The sequence below is a fragment of the Cheilinus undulatus genome, linkage group 8 (genome assembly GCF_018320785.1).
Source record: "Cheilinus undulatus linkage group 8, ASM1832078v1, whole genome shotgun sequence".
Lineage (NCBI taxonomy): Eukaryota > Metazoa > Chordata > Actinopteri > Labriformes > Labridae > Cheilinus > Cheilinus undulatus.
In genome coordinates, this window is record NC_054872.1 from 37,460,144 (window position 1) to 37,477,573 (window position 17,430).

At 39.9% G+C, this 17,430-nt stretch overlaps 1 protein-coding gene across 5 annotated transcripts in view; it reads right to left on the reverse strand.

Annotated features, from left to right (window-relative positions):
* map7d1a (MAP7 domain containing 1a) overlaps window positions 1-17,430 on the reverse strand; it is a 55,049-nt gene that overhangs the window by 25,673 nt on the left and 11,946 nt on the right. For 3 of the 5 annotated variants that reach the window (XM_041794146.1, XM_041794144.1, XM_041794143.1), the window contains exons 2-4: window positions 10,637-10,843; window positions 4,640-4,708; window positions 3,911-3,931 (exon numbers count right to left, since the gene is read on the reverse strand). In XM_041794146.1, coding sequence (XP_041650080.1) covers window positions 3,911-3,931; window positions 4,640-4,708; window positions 10,637-10,843 — 297 coding nt within the window. The remainder of the gene's footprint in view (window positions 1-3,910; window positions 3,932-4,639; window positions 4,709-10,636; window positions 10,844-17,430) is intronic. The other 2 variants (XM_041794148.1, XM_041794145.1) reach the window with 1 other exon arrangement.

Here is a 17,430-nt window from a genome sequence, read left to right on the forward strand (position 1 = left end):
CCGACTTTAACACAAATACGGCATAATGCCGAGTTGTTCAGATACAGTTCTTCTGAAGTGACACTTTTGTCCCACACTAATCGCACCAAGCCTCCATGTCAGCTTCAATAAACCACACACTTTGATATGGAAATCTTCTCCTTGTGCCTGAGCATTCAAAGAAGGCGTACAGCAGCCTTTAGCAGCTGCTTCTCTGTGTACACAACTCACCATATTTCTTCAAACTACAAAGGAAAACCTCCATGAAGAATCAGCCTAAGCAAAGAGGCTCAGCTCAGCCCTCTAAAGCACTTGATGCCACAAAAGCAACTGGTTGTGGATTATGGAGACAGATCATTGCAGAAATGCTGAGGGCGAAAGGGGTTCAGATTTATTGGGAGCACACAGTCTGGCATCTGTTTGGTGAGGGAACAGAAAGTCGAGTTAAACGAAGGCGCAGTCTGCCAACACCTTGCAGCAGGAAAAAAATATCTGCTGCAGTGCGTATCCTGGCTCATCACAGCGTCATGGCCTGGATTTGAGAGAAGCTGTACTTTTACCTTCCAGTAAAGGAAATCTGTAGAGATGCACAGCAAGTTAAGTGCAATGGAAAGTGCTTCATTATTCACTGGTTGAGCTGTGGTGAAAACAGAGAGCAAACTGCTCTGATGAGAGAGAGACTGAATTTATTAACAGCCAGTCCTAACAAGAGAGGTCTTTCGGTCATATTCTTTATGGTGTAAAAAGACCTCTTTGAGTAATTAACATGTCTCTCAGGTTATCTTAAGCTGACATTGTTTTAAAATGCCTTTCTTAAATCTTCCCTGACAGTAATCACTGCTGACTTGCAGCATCAGGGCCTACAGTAGTAAGATCATGAAATAATCATTGACACAGTGCAGCTCTAACTCTGTTTCATAAACTATTTAAACCAAAGACAGACAAGGATGAAGAGTAGCTGCTGTGCATTTTTAGACAATTCCCGATCCCAGCCTTTCAACCCTTCAGTTAAATGTACCAAAGATCTGACGTGACACACGTTTTGATAGGCAAAGAGTCTCCCTCTGCTGATGGTTGATAAGATCTCTTTTAAGCTGATTTTGTAAACACAAGCTTTTCTACGGTCTCATCTTTTATCCAGGTCCGACAGAATATCAGATCAAAGCCACGCCATCTGGCATGCACAGCGATCGCCCAATTAGACTTATCCGTGCCAAAAATGTGTCTAAATCATCGCACAGCAGTCGAAAACACACAGTAGGATTACGCGACATGGTTTTACTGATAGTACAAGTAGGAAAGTTTGAAGGTAAGTGTCATCGGAGGATATATGTCACAATGATCAACTGATTCAATGCAGAAATAAATTTTTATTCAAAGAACATGATCTAGCTTAGAAAATCTAATAAGCCAAAAAATACTTTAAGCAGTGGTGTCCAGACTGTTTTCACTGAGGGCAATATATCACAAGAAGTACAAGTAAAATAGGTCCACTTTGAAATGCCTGACCTTTAGCCCATTAAAGCCTGAAAACACAAATTATAGGCAAAAAATTCTCATTTTTTGAAACTGAAATGTTTATTTCAGTTTCTACTGAAATCCAAAAAAAATCCAAATTTCCATAAAATTCAACAGATATATTTTTTTGTATCTCATTTGATACATTAGGTGTTTTTGGTAACTGATAATCCACTTGAGGGCATTTTTATCATTTATCAGATTGTATTCAGAGGTTTCTTTAGTGATTTATTGATCATACTGATTAGATAGAGGTATCATAAAAGTATGTATCAAATATGTTACAACAGGCTTTAAGGGGTTAATATGTTATGGTTAATAAATCCAGTCCAGTGTAGAGATGGGACACTGATGGGTAATCTCCACATTCAGACACGTAAGTAGGAAACTGCATGAAGCTGCATAAGCTTTACAGGAGTGTTGCAACTTGAAGATATGCTTTGAAAAATCAGACCTCTGAAACCTAGTCTCAGGACACTATGAATCAAAATAAGTAATGAAGCCTAGCGTTGGTTCATGCAGGACATGACAGTCATACCCCTAACTGTAATTACCTGACAGCCAGCTGATCCTAATTAGCACCTCCCAGCTAACAGAGCCAACCACAGCTCTTTCTCTCAAATATATAAAGCTATATAAAGCTGTATAAAGCTGTTATACCTCATATTGTGATTCATGCTATGATGGATTAATTTCTTTTAAACTAATTTTATTTTATTCAATATGCATTGTCATAAATGTAGCTATCCATATGAAGGTTTCTAGCATGTGCTTCCTGGAAAGTCAACGCATGCTGCTTGGCTAACCCAGTGAGCATCTTTTGAGCAGAGCCTTCTCTGCCAAGTAAAAGTGTATATCCAATTTGCAAAAATAGCTAAATGTATTACAAGAGTGTTCCTGACTTAAATTTGGTTAACAGCGAGTGCCATTTTTAATTGTCTGAATTTAGTTATGAAAAAGGTTGTCAACAGATTCTTCTTGTCAAATTTTTTTTTACAGAATTCACACAGCAGCAGCGCCTATCATCGATACCAAGAAGTACAATATAATCAATCATAACCTTCATATTTTTGTGGGGGCTAACTATCACTTGATTTCAAGAATATGCTGAGAGCCAGTTAAAAATGAGCCAAAAGCCACAGTTTGCACCTGGACCGTAGTTTGGACAACCCTGACTTAAAGCGTATTTTGACCAATGACAATGGCAACTATATCTTTAAAAAACAGCAGTAATTATTAAAAAGTATGACTGGGAGGCTCACTATTTAACAAACGAAAACATCCATCCATCCATTATCTATACAACATAGAGCCCAACCTGGTGTTGGGCAAGACAACCCTGAACTGCTTGCCAGTCACCCTGATGGTCAATTTAAAGTCACCGATTAACATTTGAACATGTTTTTTGTTTATGGGAGTACATGGAGAGAACCCGTACATTCACAGGGGAACATGCAAACTCCACACAGAAAGGCCTTGTCTGCTGAGGATTTGAACCAAGAACCTTCTTGTTATGAGGCAAGAGTACGAACCACTGCACCATTGTGCAGCCCAGCAAAGAACATATGAATGCTAATTTTAGTATTTTCCCATTTTGGTGTGAGTTGTTGTTTTGCAACATGTAGTCACACCAACATTTCGGATACAAATTCTCAGCCAAGATAAATCTGGCTGCAGCCCTCTCTTAAACCTCGAATTTTTCCAGTAAGATTATAATCATAGCAGTTTTGTGGCATGTGGTTCAAACATGTCATATTTGAATATAAAATGCAAAGAGCTCTGTGGTGTCTGCAGCAGGATGCAGAAAGGTCAAACACAGGGCATGCTACTACATCATCTCATATACATACGGATCTGAAAATGATGAAGCCTTTTTGTCTCAACACCTATTAGTGACATTTGATTGTACATAAAGAATTGGTTATATGATAAGTCTAGTCTACAAGTTTATTTCCAAGATCACATTGATGATGCAAAAAGAGAAAAGAAGTCACAATTAGTTGAAATTTCTTTGATGGAGAATATTAAAAAAAGGAAAAAAACATGATTTTGAAGGAAACCATGGAGGTTGAGTGAATGAATCGGCTCTAGTGCTGGGCAATGTGACCAAACCTCAACATTTCAACTCTTTATTTTCTTTTTTGATAAACAAAACTGACAAATATTGCATGCATGTTGCTCAGTTTACTTTAGTAAGATGACTCAAGGCCCTATGAGAGATGTTGACAAGCATGCTGACATGAGTACATGTTAGATGACTGGTAAAGTCCATATCTTCAGAAGTTTGTGGTTTATTGCCCAGCTATTATTAAAACTACTGATCTTTATTAAACTGAAATAGCCAGATGAAACATAAAGGGGGTCACCACCACCACCACCATCACCACCACGTACACATAGGTAAGTGGCTTACCTTGTAGCATGCTGAGCTCTTCTGCAGAAAGGACGAGGTGAGAGAGAAGACAGAGGCAACTTGTCAATCATGCAAAGCAGTGTTTGAGCAGCGTGTAGCCGATGTGACAGCCGCGTGTTAAACAAATACAAGAACTTAAGCAAAGAAATGCAAAATCTACTGACATAACAGGTAGAGCCATGTCAGTCAGTTCTTATGACCCACATGTAAAAGGCACCATTGAAGTTTAAACTATCACTATTCAAAGTGGACTGAAATATGGAAAACACAAAGTCGCTTAAATGACTGTTGCATGGGAAAATTTTGAAACAAAGTTTGAAATTATGAGACATTTATCACATTGCAAACTGCAGCAAACCCACAAAAAATGTTGTGCTTTTGACACTTTTTTCCCAACATTTCTTTACTAAACAAAAATGTCTCTATTCATATAAAATTTTAAAGAGTGGGGCCGAAGGAAAGAAAAAAGCAAACATTTCGACACAGCTGGTGAGTGTTAAAACATGCATTTTAAAAGAGAATGCTCCCTCTGCTGTGATAAAATGGGGGTTTGGCTTTTTCTCATTTTAGTCATTTTGTGCAAAAGCCCAAACAACCATTTTCTTGTCCCTGTGCAACATATGCATAACATCTGGTGCCTGCACTGCCAAACCTCTCTCACCCCAACACTAGGGGGAGCTCTCCCCCTGTGTGAAGGGTAATGTTCACCCACCCCTCTTTTCCACTTACCAAGATATTTGGCCTTTTCTTCTCTGCGCTCCTTTGCGAGCTTCTGCCTCTCTTCTGATTTCATGATATCTAAAATGAGGAATTAGAAAAACAGAGAAGGGGTTAAGATTAAAAATTACATATTGTAAACATAAATCAGGTCTAATCCATTTACCCCAGTCAGAGTGAAGTCACAAACATTTACTTTAAACATGCTTAAACTGTAATTTCTCTTGATAACACTTCTAAAGACGTGAGATGTTAGAATTTTCATCAAGGTGGCCTTGATACCAGAGTTTTAGGCTTCAAAACAATACCAATTCAAACATCAATACTATGGAAACTATACCAAAGTTACTGGCACCTGAAATACCGTAATTTATTGATTTTAATTCCCAAAAACTATAACCAAACTCCAACACTCTAAATTGCACAAAACACTGGCTAAGTTTATGCTTACAAATGTTGAAGTATCTGTACTATCTATCAATAAAATAACTATGTATTGTTAGTATCACGGTATCACGGGGGACAGAATCATCTTGATGCCATTGTGGACATGTGATGGTTTCAAATGACAGGTTTTCAGTGCAAAAAGTGTAGTTTTTTTTTTTTTTGTGGAGCAGAACGAAAAGGAAGTAGAGGTTCCATCAGCCCTTGCACACCCATCATCCTTCGCACTCCACTCGCTGGCTTGGTCTAAGAGCGCAAAAATAGTGGAACCTACGTGCCGTGGGAAAATTGAATGACAAAGTTTTTGAGATTGTGGAAGCTCCAGCGACTTTGACACCTGGAGTGTGAAAGCATTTTAAGAAATCAGAAAGGAGAAAAGGTAATGGACAAACAAAAAAACAATACGCCTGCACTGCCAGACTGCAGTGACACACTTGATGGGGAAAACATAAGAAGCCACTTGGCAAATCATCCCCCCGACAAGATTCCCAAAGATGCAAGGAGCAGAATCTGTCCAGGCTAAAGGAGTTGTAAGGAAGCGTTCAATCTCACTTCACCACAACAGCTGAGGACTCAACAGATCACACGGTGTATTAAAGACCTACAGCTATTTTCAGTGGTGGACAACGAAGGCTTTAGAAGGTTAGTAAACACGCTAGAGCCAAAGTATTAGTCTATATTTTACACCCAGTGCACACCCACAGCACTTTTTTTGCACATATTGTAAATTCAAAGTAAAATTGTTGTTACATAAATGCCAAAGTTAATTTTTTTCAAGTCTTCACTTGTTGTTGTTATTGTTGTTGTTGTTTTTTTTGGATACCACACTAATTACTCTTTACTGAGGTATTATTGTGAACAATGAGGTTTTAATACCATTACATCCCTAATAAAAGACATTTTACTGTTTTAATATAAGGGATTCACAATATTACTGGCATGATATCAGTAATAGTAGATATTAGCTTAAAGTTCAATATTGATATTAGCAGATATGAAAGTTTTCTTCTTTCAGCTCTGCTGGGCTCAGGCTCTCTCACGGGAGATACTTGGTGTTCTTTACAATGAAATGCTACTTTAATATCTGTATCAGCTAAAATGAATTTAGAGGGATCAGCATATTGGATATTGACAAAATCCACTATCGTACATCCCTATTCAAAATGTGGAATCCAAAAAGTATCTAAGGACCAGAAAATGTCAACAACCTCCCACAGTTCTTAAGAATGAGCTAGGGAATGTTAGAGATGTTTTGTGCAATCTAGACAGTGCTTGCCCTTTCTTTGTATTTAAAATATGGCTGAATATCTGTATTTTCTTCAGTTTGATACTTTTCAAAACTATTTATAGCTAAAATAAGAAAAAGTTTGTATCTTTAAAAACATGTGGCAACAAAAAATCTAAGTTTGGAGAATACTGACAACCTTGAGAGTGTACAGCTGTGTCTAAAAGATTACACTGTGGGACAGGTCTCCTCATTATTTAGTTATCAAAAGGTGTCTTGTTACATAAAAAACACCAAAAGTTACTGGACTGGAAATACCTCAAGCATCCTGTAAATGTTCAATCGGTCATCATGATACAAGAACTTGCTGTCCAAGTCCCCAAACTCCAAAAGCCATCAATGTTTCTACACATAAACATGTGAAAATATTGCCTTCAGTTACTAAGTCAGCAGCTAAATCTTTAAACTTTAAAATTTCACCACAAGGAAATGCATGCCACCAGACAATGGCAGGAAACTGACATTGTAAACATTTCCAGAGTGATGTTTAACAAATGGCTGAAGCCAATGTTTACTATGTTTTCCTGACTAAAAAAAAAAAAAAAATATTGAGTAAAAATCTTCATGGTGGCCAATCTTGATATATAAACTTCAGGATGTTTCAGGCTCAGTGAGTCTCATCTTCTGTGTGGATGTGGGTGTATGTTTTTAATGTTTGACTGTGATATGTTATGACTACAGGGGGCACTTACATATATCTCTCCTCCCTGTGACATCCCTGATGTGTGCTAATACATAACATTCCTTCCAAATACCTCAAGGGAACCTCTCAGTTCGAGAAAATGTAGAGAGGAACGGCAACCCAAGCAAGCACTAGCCGAGCTATTTCAAAAATGCAAACTGCAGCCTCTCATGATCGTTTTTTCTGCTTTGTGGTCATAAGAACTGTCGTCACTCAGACCATCAAAAGCAGCTTCTTCTTTTGTATGTACTTTAAATGAAATCCAGGTGAAGATAAAGTTCTAAGATGATTATAAGACTGTCATTCCTTTTCAGAAAGCACAGTATATTTTCATGTCTGTTTCCGTTGCATCTCACTTTAAAGCCTACTCAAATAAATCTGCTTTAAAAGTACATAGACCAGCACAGCTACCATGTAAAATCACATATTTGTTGTGTACTTCCATAAATAACCTTTCCACTGCTGGGGAACTCGTGCAGAGGCAGCAGTCGTGATCTTTCTTGCCTCTTCCCGACACATCATCCCCCTCAATCCTCAAAGACCAGATGTTCGACATCTAATACAAAGGAGCTCAACCTTCAGCAGTGTCTAATAAGTGGAGGCGTGAATCATAAACATGAAAACAATCCGCTATGCAGCCCTCTCTAAGAAAAACTCTGACCCACTTTGATATTTATAGGAGGGGATGTAAAGCCCATGTGTGCTGCCTCAGTCCGTGTGATGTGCTGCTGTTTGCTACTCAGCACCAGCAGCGTGTTAATCATAACGTCACATGCACAAAGCTTCAGAGACAAAAACAGACTGGCCCAGAAAATACAGTTAGGTGGACTGTTCGCATACAGCATACTAGCATTTTCACAAAATGTTAGCCCTGTGTTTTTTGTTTGCCTCTACATTATGGTACTAAAGCAGCAATGCAGGATATAAAAAAACATACAACATCCCATGAAACCCTTTTAATCTACTTCCTAACATATGAAGAACAAGAAAAATCATGTTCAGAGGGCGGTATCTTCAACTATCAGGAGATGTGTCGTCTCCAACCTGGAACCAGTTTAGTACAGTGGATAATTTTGTACATTTCTACTGTCAAAAATTGGCAATGGTACTAGCACTGCATGATATTATCAACATGATATCAGCCTATATATTGCCTGTAAATATCAGCCTATATTGGCAGTAAATATCAGCCTATATTGGCTGTATGCATACAAATAATTTTGTGAAGTTTTAGCCTGGACCAACAGACCTACATCAGCTGAAGTCTTTTTCTTTGTTCTTCCTCATTCCTTAAACTCTAAAGTATGTTCTAAGGACTGAGGTTTTAAGTCTGAGCTAAATACATCAGTACCTGTATCTGCTAAGATGAATTTGAAAATATCAGCATATTGGATATCAACAAAAAACCAATATCATGCATCCCTAAAAGGCACCTAAATAACTGATCTGTACCAGCCTACTTTTTGGCACCCCTCTGTTGGGGTACCAAGTGTGCCTTTCAAGCCCTAAAAGGTGGATTTATCTTACTGCGATCTGTTGATTTGGAAGCACATTCACTTCCTGTGCAACAGTGGTAGTAAGTAAGATTGGGTATCGTTTGGGGTTTTCCCAATACCAATGCTAAATCAATACTTTCTGAACGGTTCTGGTGCCTAAATGGTGTCTGAATTGATACTTTTAAGGGGAGAAAGGTTTGTAAAAGTTGGCCAGGGGATAAAAATGTCTCGGTTTCATAAATAATTTACAGAATAATCTCAAAAAAGATGCTAATGATGAAATTAGAAAAGAAAACGAATGTATTTTTTCAATGTAAGAGGCCCAAGCAAAGTTCATGCACTAGCTCTGCATCAGAGATAATGAAGTAAATATGTCAGTCTGTGTGACAAAACAAATAAAAGACATTCATGCTTTGCTGACCAATAACAGCACAGAGACCTCTGCATGCACAGCAGTCATAAATATAAACAAAACAAATGGCAATACAAAAAATAATCAAGTTGTTGAGCTCTTGCAACAACATCTCTGCCTATATGATGTGTCGTCCAGGGAAAACCACAACTTACTGAAAAAAGAAATGTTGACTAGAAATAGTGGACACTTCAATTACCTGGTGAGTCTCTGCTGTATGCATTAGCATCAAGCTAACACATCATTCATCATAACATTTGAATAGACAAATTAACACAGTATGTTATAATTCTGGGTGTACTCTAGCCCAGCACCTCTTCCCTCCAACATCATCACATTGGTCACAGTGACTGATCGTGCACATATATGCACTCTTTCATGTTAGTTGGTCAAGTCATGGCACTAATTTATAGCTCTGTGATTGCCTAATCTGACGAAGCATCCATCATAACAGACAAAAAAATTGTGTGAAGACCCAAATTCTTATCATTACAAGCGAGACTGGACGGATATTGGCTGTGGAAATGCAAACAAGCTCAGGGTTTACAGTGCCAAACCGTGCCAGACTGTATGATGGTAATTGATGGTAATGCACCATAATATCTCAAACTCAAACCTTACACTGGAGAAATCCCCCACACCATATATATAATGTATTTTTTCTGGACAGAAGTAAATAACAGCTTTTACGAAATACAACACAGCAGAGGCTAGAGCTCCCAACTGAGCTGCAAGCCTCACTGTTTCATTTTACTAATTAAAAAGGCCACAAAGTGCTTTTCATCTTCTTCATACTCCTCTGGGTGCAGCAAACCCTCACAAGTAATAAGCCAGAGGAAAAGAAAGGACAAAATAGAAGCCGTGGAGACTAAGGAGTGACCTATACTTTAAAATAAACCAGACTGTAGAAAAGAGACGATAGCATGAAAGTCACCACAGTAAAAAAAAAAAAAAAAATGTAAGTATTGTTGCACTTTGGGAGCAGTTTGGGACTCTGGCGGGTTATCCTTGTCACCTCACGCTAAGGGAATAAAGACCATGACCACAGAGAATGGATTAATGGATAAAGAATAAAGGAGAGAGAGAAAAGAGGCTTAAACTCCAAAATCCCTCAAACATGTTCCTTAGAGTTTTCATGTGCTTTATGCCAAAGGCTTCAAGGAGTTCAAGTGGTGGCATTGTGGAAATATCTACAGTACCAGGTCAAACTAAATGGCATTGCCCACTAAAACAGGGCTCCTAATTGGGTTCCCTTTGCCCACCTTTCATGAGGGCACAGTGAATGGCTGTGATCAGCATTAGCTAGCCACTAAGCGACTAAGCTCATTTATCCATATTTTACTGGCGTATTTTCTTAACTAATTCAATTCTGTCTAGAATATTTGATCGGAAAGCTCAGATGTTTCCACACAGCAGCTTTTGTTCTCTGTTTGTTCTGACACTTTAAGATAAACTGCAGCAGCTCTATTGGATTTAGCTTCACGTCTGAAAGCATGTGGTCGCTTTTAGTCAGATACTGGAGCATTATCTTGCCTCAGGAGAGCTCGCCGAACCTCAGCGGACTGCAGATGTAATGGTACCATTAGAAGAGCTGCCTCATGTGAGACTAAATTTAGTTTTAACTTCAAGCAACAGAAGTTGGCAAAAGTAGCATCCATTCTCTGGTGTTAAGGTTTCTCTTTTTCTTTACCTTCCTTCCTTTTGGTCCTGGGATGTGGTGACGCAGTCGACCCCGGTGATCGAAGCATGTCAGACTTTGTCGGGGTCGTCAATCTCCGGTCTGTTTCTTTCTTAGCCGGTGACTCCATCCTCTGGGGAATGGTTTCTGTCTTCGGGGGGCTGCTTTCCCCCTCTGGGTCCGGCCTTGTCGGGTTTGTTTTCAGATCCGAGAAGGGAGCTGGTTTGAGAGAAGGACAGAGAATAAAAACAGGTGAGGGAATGACAAGGCAAAGGGTTTGACAAGCACAGAGGTGGAACTCAACCAGTTGGTCCTCATTCCTCTCACGGCTGGGCCTATGAAGTAATTCGCTGAGATGACGTAAACTTCCTCCGGAGCTGCATGTATCAAGTGTGAGGGGTGGAGTCAACAGGGAGGACTGTTTTCTTTGGGAAATTGTTCAACTTGATCTAAGCATTGCAACAACGAACTGAAACTGAACACCTTTGAGTGCAAGACAAAATCAAAGTTTCTTTAACTTTATCTTCAGGAGAAGTTACACCATTTCCTTAAAACGATAAAAAAAAGTCTTAAGCTTGTCCCTCTAAAACTATTTCTACTCTGCACAACTGATTTATTGACAGACCAGCCTCAGCAAACAGCCCGGCTCCCTGGCAGAAAAAACGCATTAATTGCTTTTTGGCATCCTCATGATTCTATTGAGGTGAAACGAACTGCTGAGGAAAACACAATCAGAGTGATCATCTTCCCAGAAGATGCCAAACAATTTTCTGTCACTGAAAACTTCTCTATGGGTGCCACTTCATGCTCATGAGTCATGTATACTGAGCGAGATTTTCAAAGTTATTTGATAAAAGAAGATTTGTGCTGGTTTGTTGGGACAGCAGCTTCACTCACAGCACCATGACTCACATTTGGCAGGCTGCTGAACTTGAATCTCTTGCTCAAACATTAGTTAGCCCAGGCTTTGACGGTCGAACAAAGACCCTCATGGGAGGGGACACTTGGCTTTGTCCACTCAGCACTGTACCCCCGCGCTCCCTGTGGAACCGTGTTGGAGAACAGACTCTTCTGCATAGTCTCTAGAGGTAAACACTGGGGCAACATGCTGTAAATTATTCAGTCTTTGGCTAAAAACAACACGGACAGTAGGGGGCCGTCACACTGGGATGGTGAATGCACTGAAGATTTACTCTGTAAGTGCTGTGCTATTCAACAGTTGGTAAAGAAGAGCACCAATGAGCAGTGAGAGCAATGCTTTGCAGCCTACAGAGACGTCATCACTGCCCTCTAAAGACTGTATAGAGCCTCTTAAGCTTTAAAACTACCATGACAGCAAGTCAAATGAATATTTTTAATTCCTTTTGAGTAGACTTGAGACTATTATTGAAACAGGCAAGGCAAAGAGCTGAATGGATAGTCGCTGGCCAAATAAATGTCATCTTCACACACCTATTACAAATGTTAAGTAGCCTTCAGTAAGATGTAAGGTCGTGTGGCAAAGATGTGTCCATACTCATCTACAAAGAGGGAAAGTCTATATCATCACTCTGGGAAATGGAGGCAGCTCATGATGACCCTGACTCGGACAAAGCCTGAAACAGCAGTCAGTGAAAGAGCCCATGTGGGAGACGAGACGTTGTCTTTCCCCTGCAGAAGCATGCCACTATTAAATAAGCATTCTTCGGGCTGCGATGTGCCTGACAGAGAGGGGCCATTGTTGTGGTCTCTGCATGGCAACGGGACAGCAGCCAAAACATTGCAATGACAGCAAGAGGAGAGGAGAGAGGAGGGAGGGGGAGGAATGGGAGTGAGATGAACGCTGGAATGGGCTTCGTCCAATTTAGTGACAAAATGTATCTTTGTGGGAAAAAATGCTGAGAGCTTTAGCCTGTAATGTATTCAGGGATGAAAGATTAAAATTTAAATGACTTGCCACTGGAAAAAATGCAAATCTATTAAAAAACACAGCACCCAGGGCTTGCAAACAGCTTCATTTAAACATGACTAAATTGGGTAAAACTGCTTGCGCTTGGTTTCTCCTTCTAAATTTAGCTATGCCTGTGTATGGGAAAAAACACAAGACTGTATGAGATACATAATTTAATTACTAACACGATCTGTACAGCATTTCTGCAAAGACATGATCCTGCACACAGGCACAGGTGTCCCATTGTAGCTAACCTCTTGTGTCCAATAATACAACATTTATCTCTGAATACATCATCTTACACCTTTTTCTCACTCATCCCTGAGGGTGGATTTAACAGCTGCTCTCCCAAAGCTTATAGAAGTCTGTGCAGCTGTGACAGACAGGTGTATTGTGCTGCTTATAATTCCCCATATACCTGAGAACAGGAGTCACATAGAACTGGACTGACTGTGGGCGACAGTCAGACAATCGCTGTGATCTATACTGTCAGGGATGAGGAGAATGAGAATGTAACGCACTCTGGTATGTTGGTGGCACTGACAATGAATACCAATGAAACCTGAAGCTCTCTGGAGGAAAATGGGATGGGAGCTGAGGGAGAGGACTGCTGCTGTGCTGCAAGAGACTGAAACAAGGGCTGATTGATGCAGCGCTCCGCAGGAACGTCTGTGCTAGGAGACTACGGGAGAAGAGAGTGTGTGATTGATGACTGGGATGGGTGGTAACAATCAGAATGCAAGACAAAAGTTCAGCCAGGTTTAAATAAACAGCAAACACTTCAATAACTGATTATTTTGCTGGTGTTTCCTGATGAGCTGATTCATTTTTTACAACTTTAAAGCATAATAAAAAGTTATGATGGGTTTCAAGAGCCACTGGTAAGATTTCAAATAGATCTTTATCAAACTTGCAGTCCAACACCGAAATAATTGAGCAAATTACATGCTTTTTCCATTGGTTTCAGTGCAAGTTTACCGTTTATTCATGAAAATATACTAATTTATATTTAAAAGCATATCAGGTGCTATAACCCCCTTTCTCCCCTTTAAACAAGCATGTAATGGCATACCCAACTTATGTCTGAGCATAAGATCTTTGAAACCTAATTTCTATGTCTGTGTGCTCAATTCTTTGTGACCACACCTGTGGTTTAAGTTTCATTTCTCTCCTGCTGAAATGTATCAAACTGCTACGAATGACACCAACTTCCCTGATGTGAATGTTCGCAGTAAAAGCCCTTGAACAAGATAAAAACTACAGACATTTATGGTGAAGAACTTGATGGAAATAGTAACCTTGCAAAGTACATGGGTTGGCCAGATGCACGTCTGTCGTCAGGCACATCTATTCTGCAAAGCTTCAGTCTGAAATGATTGTGCCAGGTCTGGAAACGAGCCTGACAAATCAGCATCATTTGAGGAGAATGAGGTGGTAGCTACGGGCGAGGGTTTAGTTGTACTAGAAGCCGATAGCACTGATGCCATTTAGCGTTTGTGGCTATAGTATAGAGGCATCTTTTTCAGAACTGGACCACATTTCTTTATTAAAACAAGAGCAAAAAGCCACACTGAAAGCTTTTCTTGACAGAGAGGATGTTTTTGCTCTTTTCCATGAGTTTTATCCACCACCTGGCTTCATTATTTATAAACGACAACATCACCAACCTGGAGCTTTGCATGTCTACTACCTCAGTTTGCTTTGTCGCCCTTATTGGCCTGCCATGAATGTGACAAACAAAAGATCTGTCTAATCACGTTCCGAGAACTTTCTGAAAAGTCCTGCACTTCCCAAACACTTTGTATCCCACATGAATGTGAAATATGTCCTATGTATGAAACAGTCTATCTGTCAGATTATGGAAATAATGGTTTTATCATTGATTTAGTTTAGCTTTAGCAGATTTATCAGTGAGTGTATGGAGCTACAGTGTTTACAGCTGCTTCTCTGACCTTGTTAAATGCCACAGCCCTCTTCTTTGACAGCAGCCTTTAAAATGTTTTACTGGAAACTAAATGCATCATGTCATGGCTTAAAATTCCAAAGGTATTTTCATGGAGAATTTGAATTTGAATGAAAATTTGAATGAAGTCTAATGACTCGAATTCCGGGACTTGTGTCTGTCCTTGGCTGACACAGTGATGGGTACAACTGTATTTGTAAAACTTTGCAGAGTGACCCCTCACAGCAAACAAAGCTAGTATCCATTCCAGGCTTTGGGGAGAATGATTAAGTAATATTGACACAGATGTACTCAATGCAGTGACACAATCTGTTCAGTAATCCACGGACTCTGTGTCCTGTCTGTTGTCACAGACAAAAACAAACAGGACTTGAGCTGAGCTAATCTAATTACCAAGGTAATGTAGTGATAGATGGTTCTTGTCAACAATATTTAAAAGGGAAATCATGACACGCTGTTAGAAAAGGGAAAACCTGCCTCAGTGCCTCAGAAGGGGTCCATCAATGGAGCGCTAGTACTCTCTGAGAGTAACAGCCTCTTTACAATATTTACACTTCAGTTTCTCAGGGGTGCTGCACCCAAGGGATGACTTCACCACAAGCCATTAGAAGCCCTTCCCCCCTTTGTGACATCACTTGCATTATTCATAGTTATAAATCAATGAACACCAACTTCCTCTAAGATGCTGTAGTCTCCAGCAAGTCTGAACACAGAAAAACACTTTGTTGGAGCTTATTATCATCTGGCAATGGAAAAAATACACAAGACTGACACTAGGTCAGCATTCTGCAAGCTTGATAACATCCCAGTCATGTGAAGAGGTAGTGAGCACAACGAGCCCCTCCATCGGAGGCTCTTATCAGCAATATGTTTCTGTCACATGCATTTTTGTCTTATTTTTTTTCCTCTCTGGTTTGTTGTTTTCATATATTAAGAATCTAAATAAAGCATTGCAAAACAGTAGTTGGAATCTGATGATAGTTAGCAGGTTGTATGCTTATAACATCTGGGATACATGGCTGTCAGAGCAAATAAAGCCATACCCACAAAACCCTGACAAAGTGAGTATTTACTAAGACACTACTGACTTATTTTTAAACGTGCTCATACATAATTGCTCATAGAGCACCTGATGGCACAGTTGGCTCTTTTCCCCTTCCCACTGACTATTAAATGGGTACTCGACTGCAGCTACAGTACCAGACCCTTCAAAGTGGGTCAGGAATCCACGGCATGCTGTGTGTGATCACTGGTTGAACATCACACCGTCACCTTGCCCCACAGCTCAGTTAGTCCCATCGTGCCTCCCTATGGGGCCTCTCTAGCTGCCGGGTGTCAAACAAAGCCTGAGGCACTCAGCTGAATCCATTAGCATGCAAAAAAAGTGCTTCAATACAATAAGATATCTGTAAAAGTCAGCAGAAATGCAAAAGGAACCCCTGCAGAGGTGGGCGTATGCATGCATGCATGAGCACAGAGTGGGAGCAGAGAGGCAGGTTGGGAATCAGCAGGTAATTAGCACTGATTGTGTGCCACTTTTCAGTTCAAGGCATGTTAGGTTGGATAAAAATGTGCAGCTTCAAGGGTTGATTTGGGGAAATGGCACAAGCTCTGCAAAGCTCATTAAGCATTCTCTCCCAAAGTGCAATCACAAAGGAATTTAGTACTTTACTATTTGGCTGATGACATTGTGCGCAAGGAGCCAAGCTAAAAACTGGGACAACTGGTAATAACTGCCACACAAAATGTGATTTAGCAGAAATCCAATTTCGCAGCATATTACTTAGGTTGCTTAAAAATACACACAGCATAAAGCATGCTTCCTTATGTAGTGGATCCTCAGTTTCACATAATTAAGACTTGTAGAGTCGCCTCCAAATCTTTGCAGCACAAAAGCTCTTAAATCTTTGCATGACAACAGAGAATATTCATGCCCAAGGATAATGGATGAAAAGATAATAAAAAGCACAAATAAGGAAGAAAGAAAAGCAAGATATTAGAGGATCTTGGAATAATATGCTATCTCACCTTCATCTGTTGCTATACAAGTTTAAAGTAGTTTAAAGTATCACTCATAATATAACAGTCAAACATGACATGACTCCTGTACCTTGCTTATTTTGTACTTTGCTTATTTATCCACTATCGGTACCCCATCATAACAAAATGGAATCAGAACTTAAATAGTTTTTGTAAAATAATTAAAATAAAAAACTAAAAAATCACATTGACCTAAGTATTCAGAACAATTGCAAAAACACGTAAAATTTCATCTAGATTTCTCCCATCTCTAGATTTTTGCTGAGGTGTTTTTATACTTGATCAAGTCCACCTGTGGTAAATTAAACTTATCGACATGATTTGGCAAGGCACACACCTCTCTATAGAAGGCTTCACAGCTGACAATGATATCGGAGCAAAAACCAAGCCACGTCGTGAAAGGAACTGCCTGCAGAGCTCAGAGACTAGATTGTTGCATGCACAGATCTGAAAAAAGTTCTGCTGTACTGAAGGTTCCTTAAAGCAGTGGCCTCCATAATTCTCAGATGGAATAAGTTTGGCACAACCAGGACTCTTCCAAGAGCTGGTCGCCTGGTCAAACTGGGGAAGAAGGGCCTTAATAAGAGAGGTGACAAGAACCCTGATGGTCAAGTTGACTGAGCTTCAAAGATCCTGTGTGGAAATGGGACAAAGTTCCAGAAGGACAAGCATCACTGCAGACCTCCACCAATATGGGCTTATGGCAGAGTGGCCAGACAGAAGCCTCTCCTCAGTGCAAAATATGTGTGAGCCCGCTTGGAGTTTGCAAAAAACTCCAAGTGAAAGCCAATTTGACTTTCACTGTACTTCATCAATCCAGTTTAAGGTACTCTTATTTGCACTCAAATACTGGAGCAATCTGCCAGCAGAAAT